The 12,441-nt window shown below is 38.8% G+C and overlaps 2 protein-coding genes across 2 annotated transcripts; both read left to right on the plus strand.

Moving 5' to 3' along the window:
- The first annotated feature begins 7,044 nt into the window (after window positions 1-7,044).
- Window positions 7,045-9,958, plus strand: LOC118487513 (protein FAR1-RELATED SEQUENCE 5-like). The gene is made up of 3 exons (XM_035984422.1): window positions 7,045-7,155; window positions 9,005-9,199; window positions 9,401-9,958. Exons 1-3 carry the CDS (start codon window positions 7,045-7,047, stop codon window positions 9,956-9,958), a joined length of 864 nt encoding a protein of 287 aa, XP_035840315.1.
- A 944-nt stretch (window positions 9,959-10,902) lies between these two features.
- LOC110910127 lies at window positions 10,903-12,025 on the plus strand. The gene is made up of 2 exons (XM_022154846.2): window positions 10,903-11,309; window positions 11,404-12,025. Exons 1-2 carry the CDS (start codon window positions 10,984-10,986, stop codon window positions 11,483-11,485), a joined length of 408 nt encoding a protein of 135 aa, XP_022010538.1. The 5' UTR covers window positions 10,903-10,983; the 3' UTR covers window positions 11,486-12,025.
- The last annotated feature ends 416 nt before the right edge of the window (window positions 12,026-12,441 follow it).

Genomic DNA, 12,441 nt, shown 5'->3' on the forward strand with positions numbered 1-12,441 from the left:
CCGTTCGGATCACCTGTCGAACACTTAATCATCCGACACTCTGTTTATGCACTGTTCAACGACTTATGCTACTGATTACGTGCACAGGCTAACTCAACATGCTCCCTTAAATCCAATCCAGCTTGTGTTTACTTGCTAAACACACACTATGAGTATACTTGACCCCCTTTTTACGCTTTAAACACACTTTTTGGGGTGTAACATACGTTTATATCGAAAACAAACTTATCAAAACGTAGTACACAATCTAAACTATTATCACATGCGAATGACTAACGTACATATTTACACGTGATGCTTGATACATATGTGCTAGGACTCTTACTCGTGACATTCCAACTTAACTAGAATAGTACTATAGTTCGACTCATGCCCGGCGGGGTCTAGTTAAGATAAATGCGCACTTCGCAAACGCATATCACAGTCATCTCGGGACTTAGCTGGTAGTTTTAGTCAGGTAACGTATATGTTGTGCATCATGTTTATGTATGTGGAAATTCGCAACGCTTTTATCTACTTTATGCTATATCAAACATGTATACTCGCCAATACATTTTTGTATTGACATTATTTTAACGTATGTTGCAGGTTATCTCAATCAAGATATGGCTACTTTAGAAACTCACCTAAAATCTAGGTTGTCGGATTTGTGTTGTTCGAGAGAACTAAAATCTGTACAACTTTATGTGAAATATTTGTTTATTAGTATGGGATAATGAACTTGTTAAATATTGTCGCTAAATTAGTTGTTATGGATTCTCTTGAGCAATCTGATTCGCCTAGTGCCGCGCCCCGATGATTCCGCCATCGGTTGGGGTGTGACATAAAGGGGTATGAAATTTGGATACTTTCAAATGTTGCAACTTAGCATTAACTACTTGAATCTCAAGTGAGTGTGTTGACTGGCCAATTTGATTAATTACTTATGGTAGAGTAGGGAAAGGATCTTTGGGACAAGCCTTGTTGAGGTCTGTAAAGTTAACACAAACTCTTCACTTGCCATTCTTCTTTTGAACCACCACCCCATTAGCTAACCATCTTGGGGACCTGAATTCCCAAATCATCTTTACCTTTAAAACTCTTTCTATCTCTTCTTGATGATTAAGTTTCTCCCCAGTGCAAACTTCCTTCTCTTTTGATGAATAGTCCTGAAAGAGTTGTCAATACCAAGTTTTTGTGTAATGATATCCTTAGAAATATATGTCATATCCTCGTGCTTCCACGCGAATGTGGATTTTCTTGTCTTCAAGAATCCTGTCAATTCTTGCTCTATATCCTTAGGGATATTGGTTCCTACATGCACCGGGATATCTAGGTTATCTGTCTAGCTTGCTCCCTTGCTTCCAGTATATCACATGCTTGGTTCTTTACTTGCTATCCCTGTCGGGATTTTGCTGAAGATTTCATTGAGGATGTGTAGCACTCCTTTGCCTCATACTAATCGTTGTATATCTTTACCACTCCCCAATGAGTTGGAAACTTTACACATTGATGGTAAGTCGAAGGCACGACCTTCATATCATGTATCCATGGCTACCTAGTATAATATTATAGCACGATAAAGTATCAATAACTGATGTGTGTAAAATGCAACATATAAATTACATCAAATGAGGCATAAAACTAACCCTTTTTAAGTACTAATGTTGGAAAAAGTGTGCTTTTGTCTTCCTTTTGTATTTTCAGGGTTAAATGAGCTTAAATGAACAAAAGAAGCAAAAATGCAGCCAAATCTAACAAGAATACAAGAAAAGGAATAAACGTGGCATGCCCGACCCCACGACAACATCTTCCCAAGCAAAAACAAGACATCAGAAGGCTGAACACGCCCCGTGCTCATCGGACACGGGGGCGTGCCCAAGTGTCTGCAGAAAAGACAAAGTTGTAGAAGCTTCTATTTCCCAACACGGGGGCGTGCCCAGCGGACACGGGGCCGTGGTCAATGCTAAGATTCGCAGAATCCAAGAAAATCTTGATAGTACAGATGCGCTTCTGCACACGGGGCCATGCCCAGCGGACACGGGGGCGTGGTCAACTAATACAGACAAACTGCAATTAATGGAGAAAGAGAAAGTGGATGGACACGGGGCCGTGTCTGGGCTTCTGTGCAGGCTATTAATAGAGGTGTTTGGTTTACTTCAAAGGCATCCCTTGGCAAACCACCTCTCTCACACTTCACCCACCCACCACCACCATCACAACCCACATCCACCACCATCCATCATCCATTATAGAGTGTGTGTAGTAGTCTCGGGATCCAAGATTGATAGTAATACTTTTTATTTTTAATCTTTTCGCACTTTTTATTTGGTTTTTTATTAATGACTTTAATAACTAGTTTCTTATGTTGAAGGTGAAACTTCCTTATCATTTGTCCGTGGTATCTTAGCGTTATTTTACTGTCTATATAAAATAAAAGATTTACACCATTCATATCTCTACGGTCTATATAGAGATATGTTGGCTACCTGGTCAGGGGTTAAGGGAATGGTTTGGTAAGGTTCTTGCCTTGTTCAGTGTATAGATCCTACAAGGATCTAGGTCAAGCTTAGTAGGACCTCCTTCAATACCCACTGGTATTGGATGGCGGGGGTGCGAATGGCTTGATCCCCTCATATGTAAACTACTATTAATACATTAACCCGGCTACTTAGGATTGTATCCATGCTGACTCAAACTACTTAGCCGAGGGTAACGTCACCTTCAAAAGAGGGGCCGCCTACCACATTACGCATTAATAACTTAATTAATTATTTTTCAATAATCCAACCCTTTAGGATTGTATCCTTGCTGACTCAAACTACTGGGTTAAGGGTAACGTCACCTTCAAAAGAGGGGCCTACTACTATAACTAAGATAATCTCTTAAAAAGTGCAAAAGTGCGGAAATAATCAAAGGTTACACTAAAGGCGAGTCAGATCCAAGTGATTCGTCTTGTCTATCTGTTTTATTTTTATTTTTTTTATTTTCAGCATTTTTAGTTTTTATTTTCATGTTTAAACCTTTTTCTAAAATTTTGATTTGATTAGACGTTGAGAATAAACCGGTACTAAAAGCTCTTGTGTCCTTGGACGACCTCGGTATCTTACCAACGCTATACTACGCTCACGATGGGTGCACTTGCCCATATATGTGTTTAGTGTTAGTAAAATATCGTGTTTTATAAATTTAAAACTTGACTAAAGTGTTAAAAATGGCTTAAAATATACATAAAAACCTATCACACTCGACACGCATCAAGTTTTTGGCGCCGTTGCCGGGAACACATGGAATTTAAGAAAGTTAGGAATCAACGGCCAAATCGTTTTTCTTATTTTTCTGTTTTTTTAGGATTTTTCTTAAATTTTCAGCTTCTGCAGAGCTCAGCACGGGCCTTGCCCACTGAACACGCCCCGTGCCCAATCTTGACAAAACAAATACTTTAAATCATTCCAATTTTTTTGATATCTATGAACCTTCAAGTGATACAAATCCCAATGATGAAGAGAAGGAGTCTCCTGATTCTGTACCTGAGACACAGCAACACAGTAGCTCAAATGAGCCAGTTGATGTTGCTGACACTCAACAGTCATTTGCTTCAGGTGACATGGCTAATGCTCAGCATCATGATGAGTCTCAAAGTGAGTCTGTGAGGGTTGACTCAAGTGTTACAAAGGATGAATCAGTCCTTCCTGAGGGTAACCAACCTAGTCTTAGAAAGTCCACTAGACATGTGTCTGCCCCTAAGAGATTTAGTGACTTCATTGTTGGAAATGCTAAATATAGTTATGATAAAGTTGTTAACTATGCTAATCTATCTAGTGAAAATATGTGCTTTGCTGCTAACTTAAACAAAACTGTTGAACCTGTTAACTATAAAGAAGCATGCAAAGATAAAAGGTGGATATATGCCATGAATGATGAACTTTCTGCCTTATATAGTAATGACACTTGGGATATAGTTGATCTTCCACATGGGAAGAAACCCATTGGGAGTAAATGGGTTTACAAAGTCAAATACAAATCTAATGGTGAAATAGATAGATTTAAGGCCAGACTTGTTGCCAAAGGCTTTAGTCAGGTTGAGGGTATCGATTTTGAGGAGACCTTTTCTCCCGTTGTCAAGATGGTCACGGTCAGATGCATCATCAGCCTGTCCGTTCAAAATAACTGGCCCATATATCAACTTGACGTAAATAATGCCTTCTTTTATGGAAATCTAAGGGAGGAAGTCTATATGATCCCTCCTGATGGTCTAAATGTAAATAACAAAAACAAAGTTTGCAAGTTAAAAAGTTCCCTCTATGGCTTAAAGCAGGCCCCTCGTATGTGGAATGAAAAACTTGTCCAAGTTCTTGTTAAAATTGGTTTTGTTCAGTCTAAGTGTGACCATTCTATGTTTGTTAAATCTGATAATTCTGTGTTTATTGCCTTGTTAGTCTATGTTGATGACATTATACTAACAGGAAACAATGTTGATGAAATTAATAAAGTGGAATCCTGTTTAAAAAAGGAGTTTCAAATTAAAGACCTTGGTTTCTTAAAATACTTTCTTGGTATTGAAGTCATCAAAAGCAGTGAGGGTACTTGCCTTACCCAAAGAAAATATTGTATGGATCTTTTAAATGAATATGGGATGAGCGGGTGTAAGCCAGTTAACTGTCCCGTAGAGCAAAACCACATTTTGACAAAAATGAGTAAAAATGAGAAATTAAATGATGTCAGTATCACTGGATATCAAAAACTTGTGGGCAAACTTATTTATCTCTCTCACACTCGCCCTGATATTGCCTATGTCGTTCACTATTTGTCCCAATATATGCATAAACCAACAGAAGCTCATTCCCAGATAGCCTTTAGGCTACTGAGGTATTTAAAAAATGCTCCTGGCTATGGCATTATGTTTAAACAGAGCGATTCCTTCCAGTTATCAGCCTATGCTGACTCAGATTGGGCCAAGTGTGTTGACAGCAGAAGGTCTGTCACTGGGTACTGTATATCTTTCTCGGAAACTCTCTAGTTTCTTGGAAAAGCAAGAAACAAAGCGTTGTCTCTCGTACATCTGCTGAAGCAGAATATAGATCCATGTGCAGTGCCTCTTGCGAAATCTTGTGGCTGATAAATGTTCTAAGGGAACTAAGGATCAATGTTGCCTTACCAGTGACGCTGAATTGTGACAACAGTGCAGCCATTTCCATAGCTGCAAACCCTGTGTTTCATGACAAAACAAAACACTTTGAGGTCGACTTATTTTTCCTTCGGGAAAAAATAGCAGCAGGTATCATCAAAACATCTGGTATAAAGTCTGAATTCCTGCTTGCGGATGTGTTCACAAAAGGGTTATTACCAAGACATCATGAAGAAATGTGTAAGGTTCTTGGTCTCACAAATCTTTTTAAACATTAAAACTGAGGGGGGGGGGTGTTAAAAATATTCTATATATTCAGTTTTAACGTTTTTCTAATATTTTATCTTGTTTCCTTTTGAGGTGTGATCTCTTGATGGTGGGCTGCTTGTTAGCGTTGGTCACATGTGCTGGGCCTGTGTTCGTGTTTGATGCTGGGCTGCTCCTTATATTGGGCTAAGGGTTTCATGTCTTTCTCATATATAAAAGAGGGGGCTGTCTCCGGATGATGTACACCGACTCTCTTTTGTCTTCTCCTTCTCAAACCCTAAATCATCTTTTTGATTCCTCACACGTACATTCGTGAGGAATCCTTTGTTCTTGTTTTTAATCATTTGATTCATTTAGAAAGCCTGTCAATCTGTGATGACTGGCTAGTGTTCTTGTATTGTGATTCTGAGAAGTTCATCAATAAAGTTGCATTATATTTTGTGGGGTTTAATCTTTGAAGTTCTGACAAACACGGTTCTAATTTTTTTTTCATTTTCAACCTGATAATCAAACTTAAAAATTAAGATAGAACCTGCTACCATTTTTTTTTCAGTTAAGACTGTTTACTGTATTTACAGTAAAAATATTAATGGAAAGATCAGTATAAAAACACAAAAAAAGGGCTGAGATTGATCCGAGGCTCATAAAGAAAAAATAGCTTCATGTCATTTTCAATACTTAGGATTGTTAAATTACTAAATTACACACGTTGGCCAAAAGTAAAACTAACAATTTTGAAGAAAAACTGGCCTAAAATAACCAACATGAAATTCTACCTTCCACCCATTCCGCTTATATGTAAAGGGTGAGGGTATTGAAACACCCATACTTTTTGAGTGCACCCCCCCCCCCCTCAGAGGTGGCATATAGGGCAATAAGGGGAGTATATAGTGTGAAAGCAATTAATGTGCTAGAAAAAGGGTTTTGATAAGCCTCTCATTGCTCTATAAGAGGCATATAAGGTTGTGGTAGTTGGAGCATTAAACCTTATACGCCTCTCATTGAGCAATGAGAGGCTTATCGGCACGACTTTTAATAAATTTAAGGTATAATTACTGACATGAAAGGAGTTCAGTCTGAAAAAGCGTGAAAGTGACCCATATGACCCTTATCGACCTATACGACCCTTATCGAGCAAAAATGTTTGTTTACCCAAGCATACGGGATTTATGGCTTCCAAAATTTTTCAAACTCACAAAATTCCGTCTGAACTCCTGAAGATTCTTAACTAAAAAATTTGATTGAGATCGTGAAGCATAAAGATGTCGTTTTGGGGCATTGGTAATATTTTCGGCGAAGATTCGAACAAGTCGTACGTCTCCGAAAGCGTTTGGTTATCCGGCGTTGATCGAGGTGAGGAGGAGGTTCTGTCCGTGCCTCGTTGTGATGACGGGGGTGTGCGACCCACGTTACCTGACTTGAACCAGGTGTTTGTAGATGAGGAGGAACCATTTTACATTGCCCAAAGTTATCCGCGACACGGATACGGGACTTACTATTCGTATATGGAAAACAAACACAAGTTAGAGTATGAGGAAGGTGCTAAGGAGTATGAGAAAAATGATAACGAAGTCGAAGAAGGTGCTAACGACTTTGAGTAAAATGATAACGAAGTCGAAGAATGTGCTAAGGACTTTGAGGAAAATGATAACGAAATCGAGGAAGATGTAATGCACTTTGAGGAGGGTGTTGACGACGACGAACCTGCTAACGAGGAAGGTGTTCACGACGACAAGCGTGCTAACGAGGAAGGTGCTAATGACGAGAAAAAAACAAAAAAGGTATGACATAACCGTCAATTACGTGTTATTCGTGTGACATAATGTTGATATAATTTTAGAGTGGATAAAATGATTTTGTATAGGTGTTATTCGTATGTATATAATTTTTAGAGTAAATTACAAGTTTTGTCCTTTATGTTTACATCAAATTTCAAGCCCTGTCCTTTAGGCTAAAACTTGACAGGCGGTGTCCTTTACGTTTCAAAATCTTGCACGTTTTGTCCTTTAGGCCAAAACCAGTTAGATTTTTTGGTTAAATCTGGTCATGTGCATTGCACATGAGGGCATTTTTGTCCTTTCACATTTCAAGGGGCTATTTTGTAAAAAACTTTTATTCATGGACTAAATTGTACAAAACTTAAAAATAAAAAATATATAAACTCCCACTTTTCTCATTCAATTCAGATCTCAAACTTCTATCTCTTCTCACTCTCTTCCCTCTCTCTAACAACAGTGGTGGAGTGCTTGATGGTTGTTGTGGTTCTATTGCAGGTGGTGGTGGGTTAGGGGTAGTTGTGATGGCAGGTTAGGTGTGGTGGGTGAAGGGGTGGTTTTGTTGGTGGGTTAGGTGCGACGGTGGGTGAAGGGGTGGTTTGTGGTGGTGGGGTAGGTTCGGCCGGCGGTGGTGGTGATGTTATAGGCGATTGCAGGTGGTGGTGGTCGGAGACTCGATGCCGGAATTGTTTTTTTAGGGTTTTTGATATTTTTGTTTTTGGGGATTTTTGGGGGTTTTTGATTTGGTATTTGGGTTTGTTGAGAATGATCGGGGGGGGGGGGGTGAATGTGATGCAAGTAGCAGTGAATGTTTGGTGATGGTGGTGGCGCCGTGGTTAGTTACGGCAGAGGTGGCGCCGAAAATGTATAGGGGTGGTTGTGGTGTTGGGTTAGGTGCGACGGTGGGTGAAGGTGTGGTTGATGGTGGTGGCTCGGGTTAGCCTGTTTATTTCTGTTTGCAATTCAGGTTCGTGTTTGCTCTCTTTTCCGTTATATGATTTGGTTCTTCATCTTTTGATGATACTTAATAGTTCCGATTTGGTTCTTCATCTTTTGGGTGTCATGATTGTTATGTTGGGCGGTTTAAGGTGTGGTTGATGGTGGCGGTGGCGGTGGTGGTGGCGGCGGCGGTGGCGGTGGCGGCGGTGGAGGGTGGTGGTGATGGTGATGAAGGGTGGTGGTGATGGTGGTTAGTAATTTACTCTATATATATAGTTAAAATAATAATAATAATAATAATAATAATAATAATATTTTTTAAATTATTTTGTTTTATTTTTAAATAATATTAAATAAATGGGTTAGAAAGACTAAAATGCCCTTGGGTGACCAGATTTAACCAAAAAATCTAACTGGGTTTGGCTTAAAGGATAAAACGTGCAAGATTTTGAAACGTAAAGGACACCGCCTGTCTAAGTTTTGGCTTAAAGGACAGCGCCTGAAATTTGATGTAAACGTAAAGGACAAAACTTGTAATTTACTCTAATTTTTATTAGGTTGGAGAAATCTAGAAAATGTTTGACCCGTCCCGACCTTAACCCGAACCCGACCCGAAATTGTGTCATACATATTAACCCGATTTCGTTATCATTTTGGTGAAATATTATATATGTTCTGGTGAAATATTTTCTTAAAAATAGATTACTTAGGCTTGTAAATGAACCGAACGAACACGAACGAGGCATGTATACTGATTAAAAATAGAAAATGTATGATACGAAATTTCAAACAAACCCAAAAATGTGTCATACATATTAACCCGAACCCGATGTTGAACCCGAGTTTTTTATTGTTTTTCCGACAAATTAATATATTAATTTCATTTATGTGGATTTCTAATGAACCTTTTTTTGAGGTATTTGGGTCACTTGAAGAATTGAAGAATTGGGTATACAAAAGAGATGTTGTGAAAGGTTACGTCATTGTCACCCAACGAACGAGGAAAGAAGGCGAAGGTGCGTCAGCAAGGACAGTGAAGATAAGGTTGCAATGCGATCGTGGCGGCGAACCCAAAAGTAAAGCATCCGTTCAGCGTTCCGGTAGCAAAAAGGTTGGTTGTCCTTTTAGGGGCTGTTTGGCTAAGCTTATTTTAGTGACTTATTTACTTATTTACTTTTTGAAAAGTTAAAAGGTGTTTGGGTTAGCTTATTATGTGAGAGGAATAAGTAAATAAGTCATTCCATTATGACTTATTTGCTTTTCAAATAAGCAAATAAGTAAATAAGTCATTCCAATAAGCTTAGCCAAACAGCCCCTTAGTCTGATAGGGAAACTAGACTCAAGTAGTGGTAGTTGGAGCCTTGTGGAGAAGAAAAACATTCACAACCATGAGCCTGCTGAACTTCTCGAGGGCCACGCGTTTGCTAGAAGGCTGACCCCGGACGAAGAATCACTGGTGGAGAGACTTTATCTGCAAAACATGGAGCCTACAAATATACATTTAACCATAAGAAATCAGTACCCACATAGCGTGCGCATTCTACAAGACGTACAAAACATGATTAAAAAGATTAAACGAAAAATGTACGGCGATCGAACTCCAATGCAGATATTGGAGAGCATGTTGCAAGAAGAAAGGTACGTTTATTTCACCAGAGTGAATCCCTCCACAAACGCGGTCGAGGAGGTTTTTTTCGTTCATCCGGACTCGTACAACATGTGGCGTGCATTCCCACATGTGTTGATGATTGATGCTACCTACAAGAAGAATGAGTATAAGCTTCCGTTTATTCAAGTTGTGGGTGTGACATCGACACACAAGTCTTTTTGTGTGGCTCATGCATTTGTCTCTAAAGAAAAAAAAAGATAACTTCTTATGGGTCCTGGAGAAGCTCAAAGAATTGTTGGTAGATTGCATGGAGCCACATGTAATTGTAACAGATAGGGATCAAGCTTTGATGAATGCTTGCGATAAAGTATTCCCAAAAGCTTCCAAATTGCTATGTAGGTGGCACATCTCACAGATTATTCTAAAACACTTTCGGGCAAAATTTACGGATGAAGACAGAAAATATTCAAGCTTTCTTGGTCTCGACTGTGTACTGTAGTTCTCCCAGTCCGAGGCTATACAATTATAACTTTCAGCGGCTTTTCACGCGACTGGTTAACGACGAACGATCAGGTACATATTATATTAGTTTACATACATTCATCCATACATATATACATACAAACATTACAAAATATTGTATTCAATTTTTTTTTCAGATGCTCTGGATTATTTGTATGATGTGTGGCTGAAAGATTATAAAGAAAAGTTCGTTTCAGCTTGGACTAACACAGTCCCCAATTTTCGTCAACATACAACCAACAGAGTTGAAAGCCAGCATTCTAAGTTTAAGAGATACATTAAAGGGCCAAACAACTCGCTCCATAGACTTGTGTGTCTTGTTGACAAAGTTGTAGAGTCACAAAAGATACAAATAAAACTTAGTTTTCAGGAGAGCAGGTCCGTGCAAATGGGGGACCACAGATTTCCATTTTTTGACAACCTACGCGGTAATGTTTCCCAAAAAGCCTTAGAGTTATTGGTTTTCGAGAGGAAGAAGCTACATGCGTTGAGGGTAGGAGGGGGGACTTGTGGCCACCAGCGTTCTACGGGTTGTGGGTTGCCATGTGCTTGTCAGATGGAGTGGTGGGAAAATACAGGTAACATAACAACTATAACATATGCTTCGATCCATAGAATATAATCATCATTATACTTCATGTTTTAACAATGATTCTTGAAAAACAGGTTGCAAAATTCCACTTGCCGCGATAGATAAATTCTGGACAAAACTTGATTTTTCAACAGAAATACTTAATCAAGACGAGTGTAATATTCAGGCGGAAATGGATAAACTCACACAACAACTACATACGCAGCCACCTCTAGTGTTAAAAAGGATGTTGGCGAAGATGAAAGCGGTGTTGAATCCAAGTATGACTGACCATCAACCGCCTGAGGTACAACAAGATACCCGGGGCCTCCCAACTACGAAAGCAAAACAACAAAAGAATGAAGACCTTGCGAGACGTAAAGATAAACAACCCGAATCACAGAGGAACGACTACACTCAAAAGCCAAATGTGCGACGTAGTCGTTCAAAGAAAAGCAAGGAAGAAAAAAATACACTTCCGATTATAGATAAAGACTTTCCACTGTTGGCCGGGCACAGGTACATACGTATATACATACATATATTTAGAATTCTTTTTCAATTTTTTATTTTTTAATATTTTTTAGTTTTTTTATTTTTTTGCCAATTATAGGTACAAAAACATGATCGAGCGTTTTAAGGATTGGCTTCCATCTAGCTATCGGAGATACATAACACATATCGAAGATGCCTAGCCGGACGGTAACTGTGGGTTTCGATCCATAGCTATGGGTTTGGGGTATGACCAGAAACAGTGGAAGTGGGTCCGCCAAGAGCTACTCGACGATATGTTCATTAACAAAAAGCGTTGGGGGCATATACTCGAATCATTGGACAAGGGATGTTACAAAAATGTGTATCGATTGATAAATTGGTTAAATGTTGAACCTGCACCTATGGCATGCTGGATGTGGTTGCCCTACACAGGGTTGTTGGTGGCTCAAAAATTTGGGGTGATTGTTCAACATTTAAGCAACGGTGTTTGTCAAACTTACATCCCGATGTTCGATGGACCGCAGGTTTACCCGAACCATTCCATTTTAACGATTGCTTATGTCGAAGATAGCCATTTCATCATGGTTAAGTTAGCGGATGATAGCCCGATGCCAGTACCAAATGGACTTTGGAATATATACCGAAGTATGGAAGCTATGGAATGGGAGACAATGTACATGTCTCGTATTGCACATGGTATGGCGTTACTACGTAGTAATAGAACTCGACAAAAAGAAGTTATTGACTTGTGTTAGGTGTAGCATCCGTGAAACATAGTGTACGCAACAAACTTATTAATGTTTCTCTTTATTATAATTTAAATATATTGTAACATCCGTCAAATATAGTGTACGCAACAATTTTTTTATAAATTTTTTTAATTAAAGTGCTTCATATAAAAAAAAGAGTACAAAATAAAAGAAAACTATTGTTTTAAAGGGATTTAAAATTGTTGACTCAAACTAAAAACGAAATCTGTTTTTTTTAATAAAAGGAGTTAATTTTAATATAAATAAATTAATAATAAAAAAATTAGAATTACACAAATAAAAAAGGGAGGGGTCCTTCTATATCGGACCGGCCTCCCCCGGGTTTCGAACTCGCGCACTTCGCATAGAACACACAAGCCTTAACCAGTTTATCCTCATGTACAGGA

The sequence above is a fragment of the Helianthus annuus genome, chromosome 15 (assembly GCF_002127325.2).
Source record: "Helianthus annuus cultivar XRQ/B chromosome 15, HanXRQr2.0-SUNRISE, whole genome shotgun sequence".
In the NCBI taxonomy this organism is placed as follows: domain Eukaryota; kingdom Viridiplantae; phylum Streptophyta; class Magnoliopsida; order Asterales; family Asteraceae; genus Helianthus; species Helianthus annuus.

Coding starts and splice junctions, on each gene's coding strand:
- LOC118487513 (XM_035984422.1), top strand. CDS start 7,045: ATGCACTTTGAGGAGGGTGTTGACGACGACGAACCTGCTAACGAGGAA. Junction 7,156..9,004: donor ACGAGAAAAAAACAAAAAAG/GTATGACATAAC, acceptor CCTTTTTTTGAG/GTATTTGGGTCACTTGAAGA. Junction 9,200..9,400: donor AGCGTTCCGGTAGCAAAAAG/GTTGGTTGTCCT, acceptor TTAGCCAAACAG/CCCCTTAGTCTGATAGGGAA.
- LOC110910127 (XM_022154846.2), top strand. CDS start 10,984: ATGGATAAACTCACACAACAACTACATACGCAGCCACCTCTAGTGTTA. Junction 11,310..11,403: donor CCACTGTTGGCCGGGCACAG/GTACATACGTAT, acceptor TGCCAATTATAG/GTACAAAAACATGATCGAGC.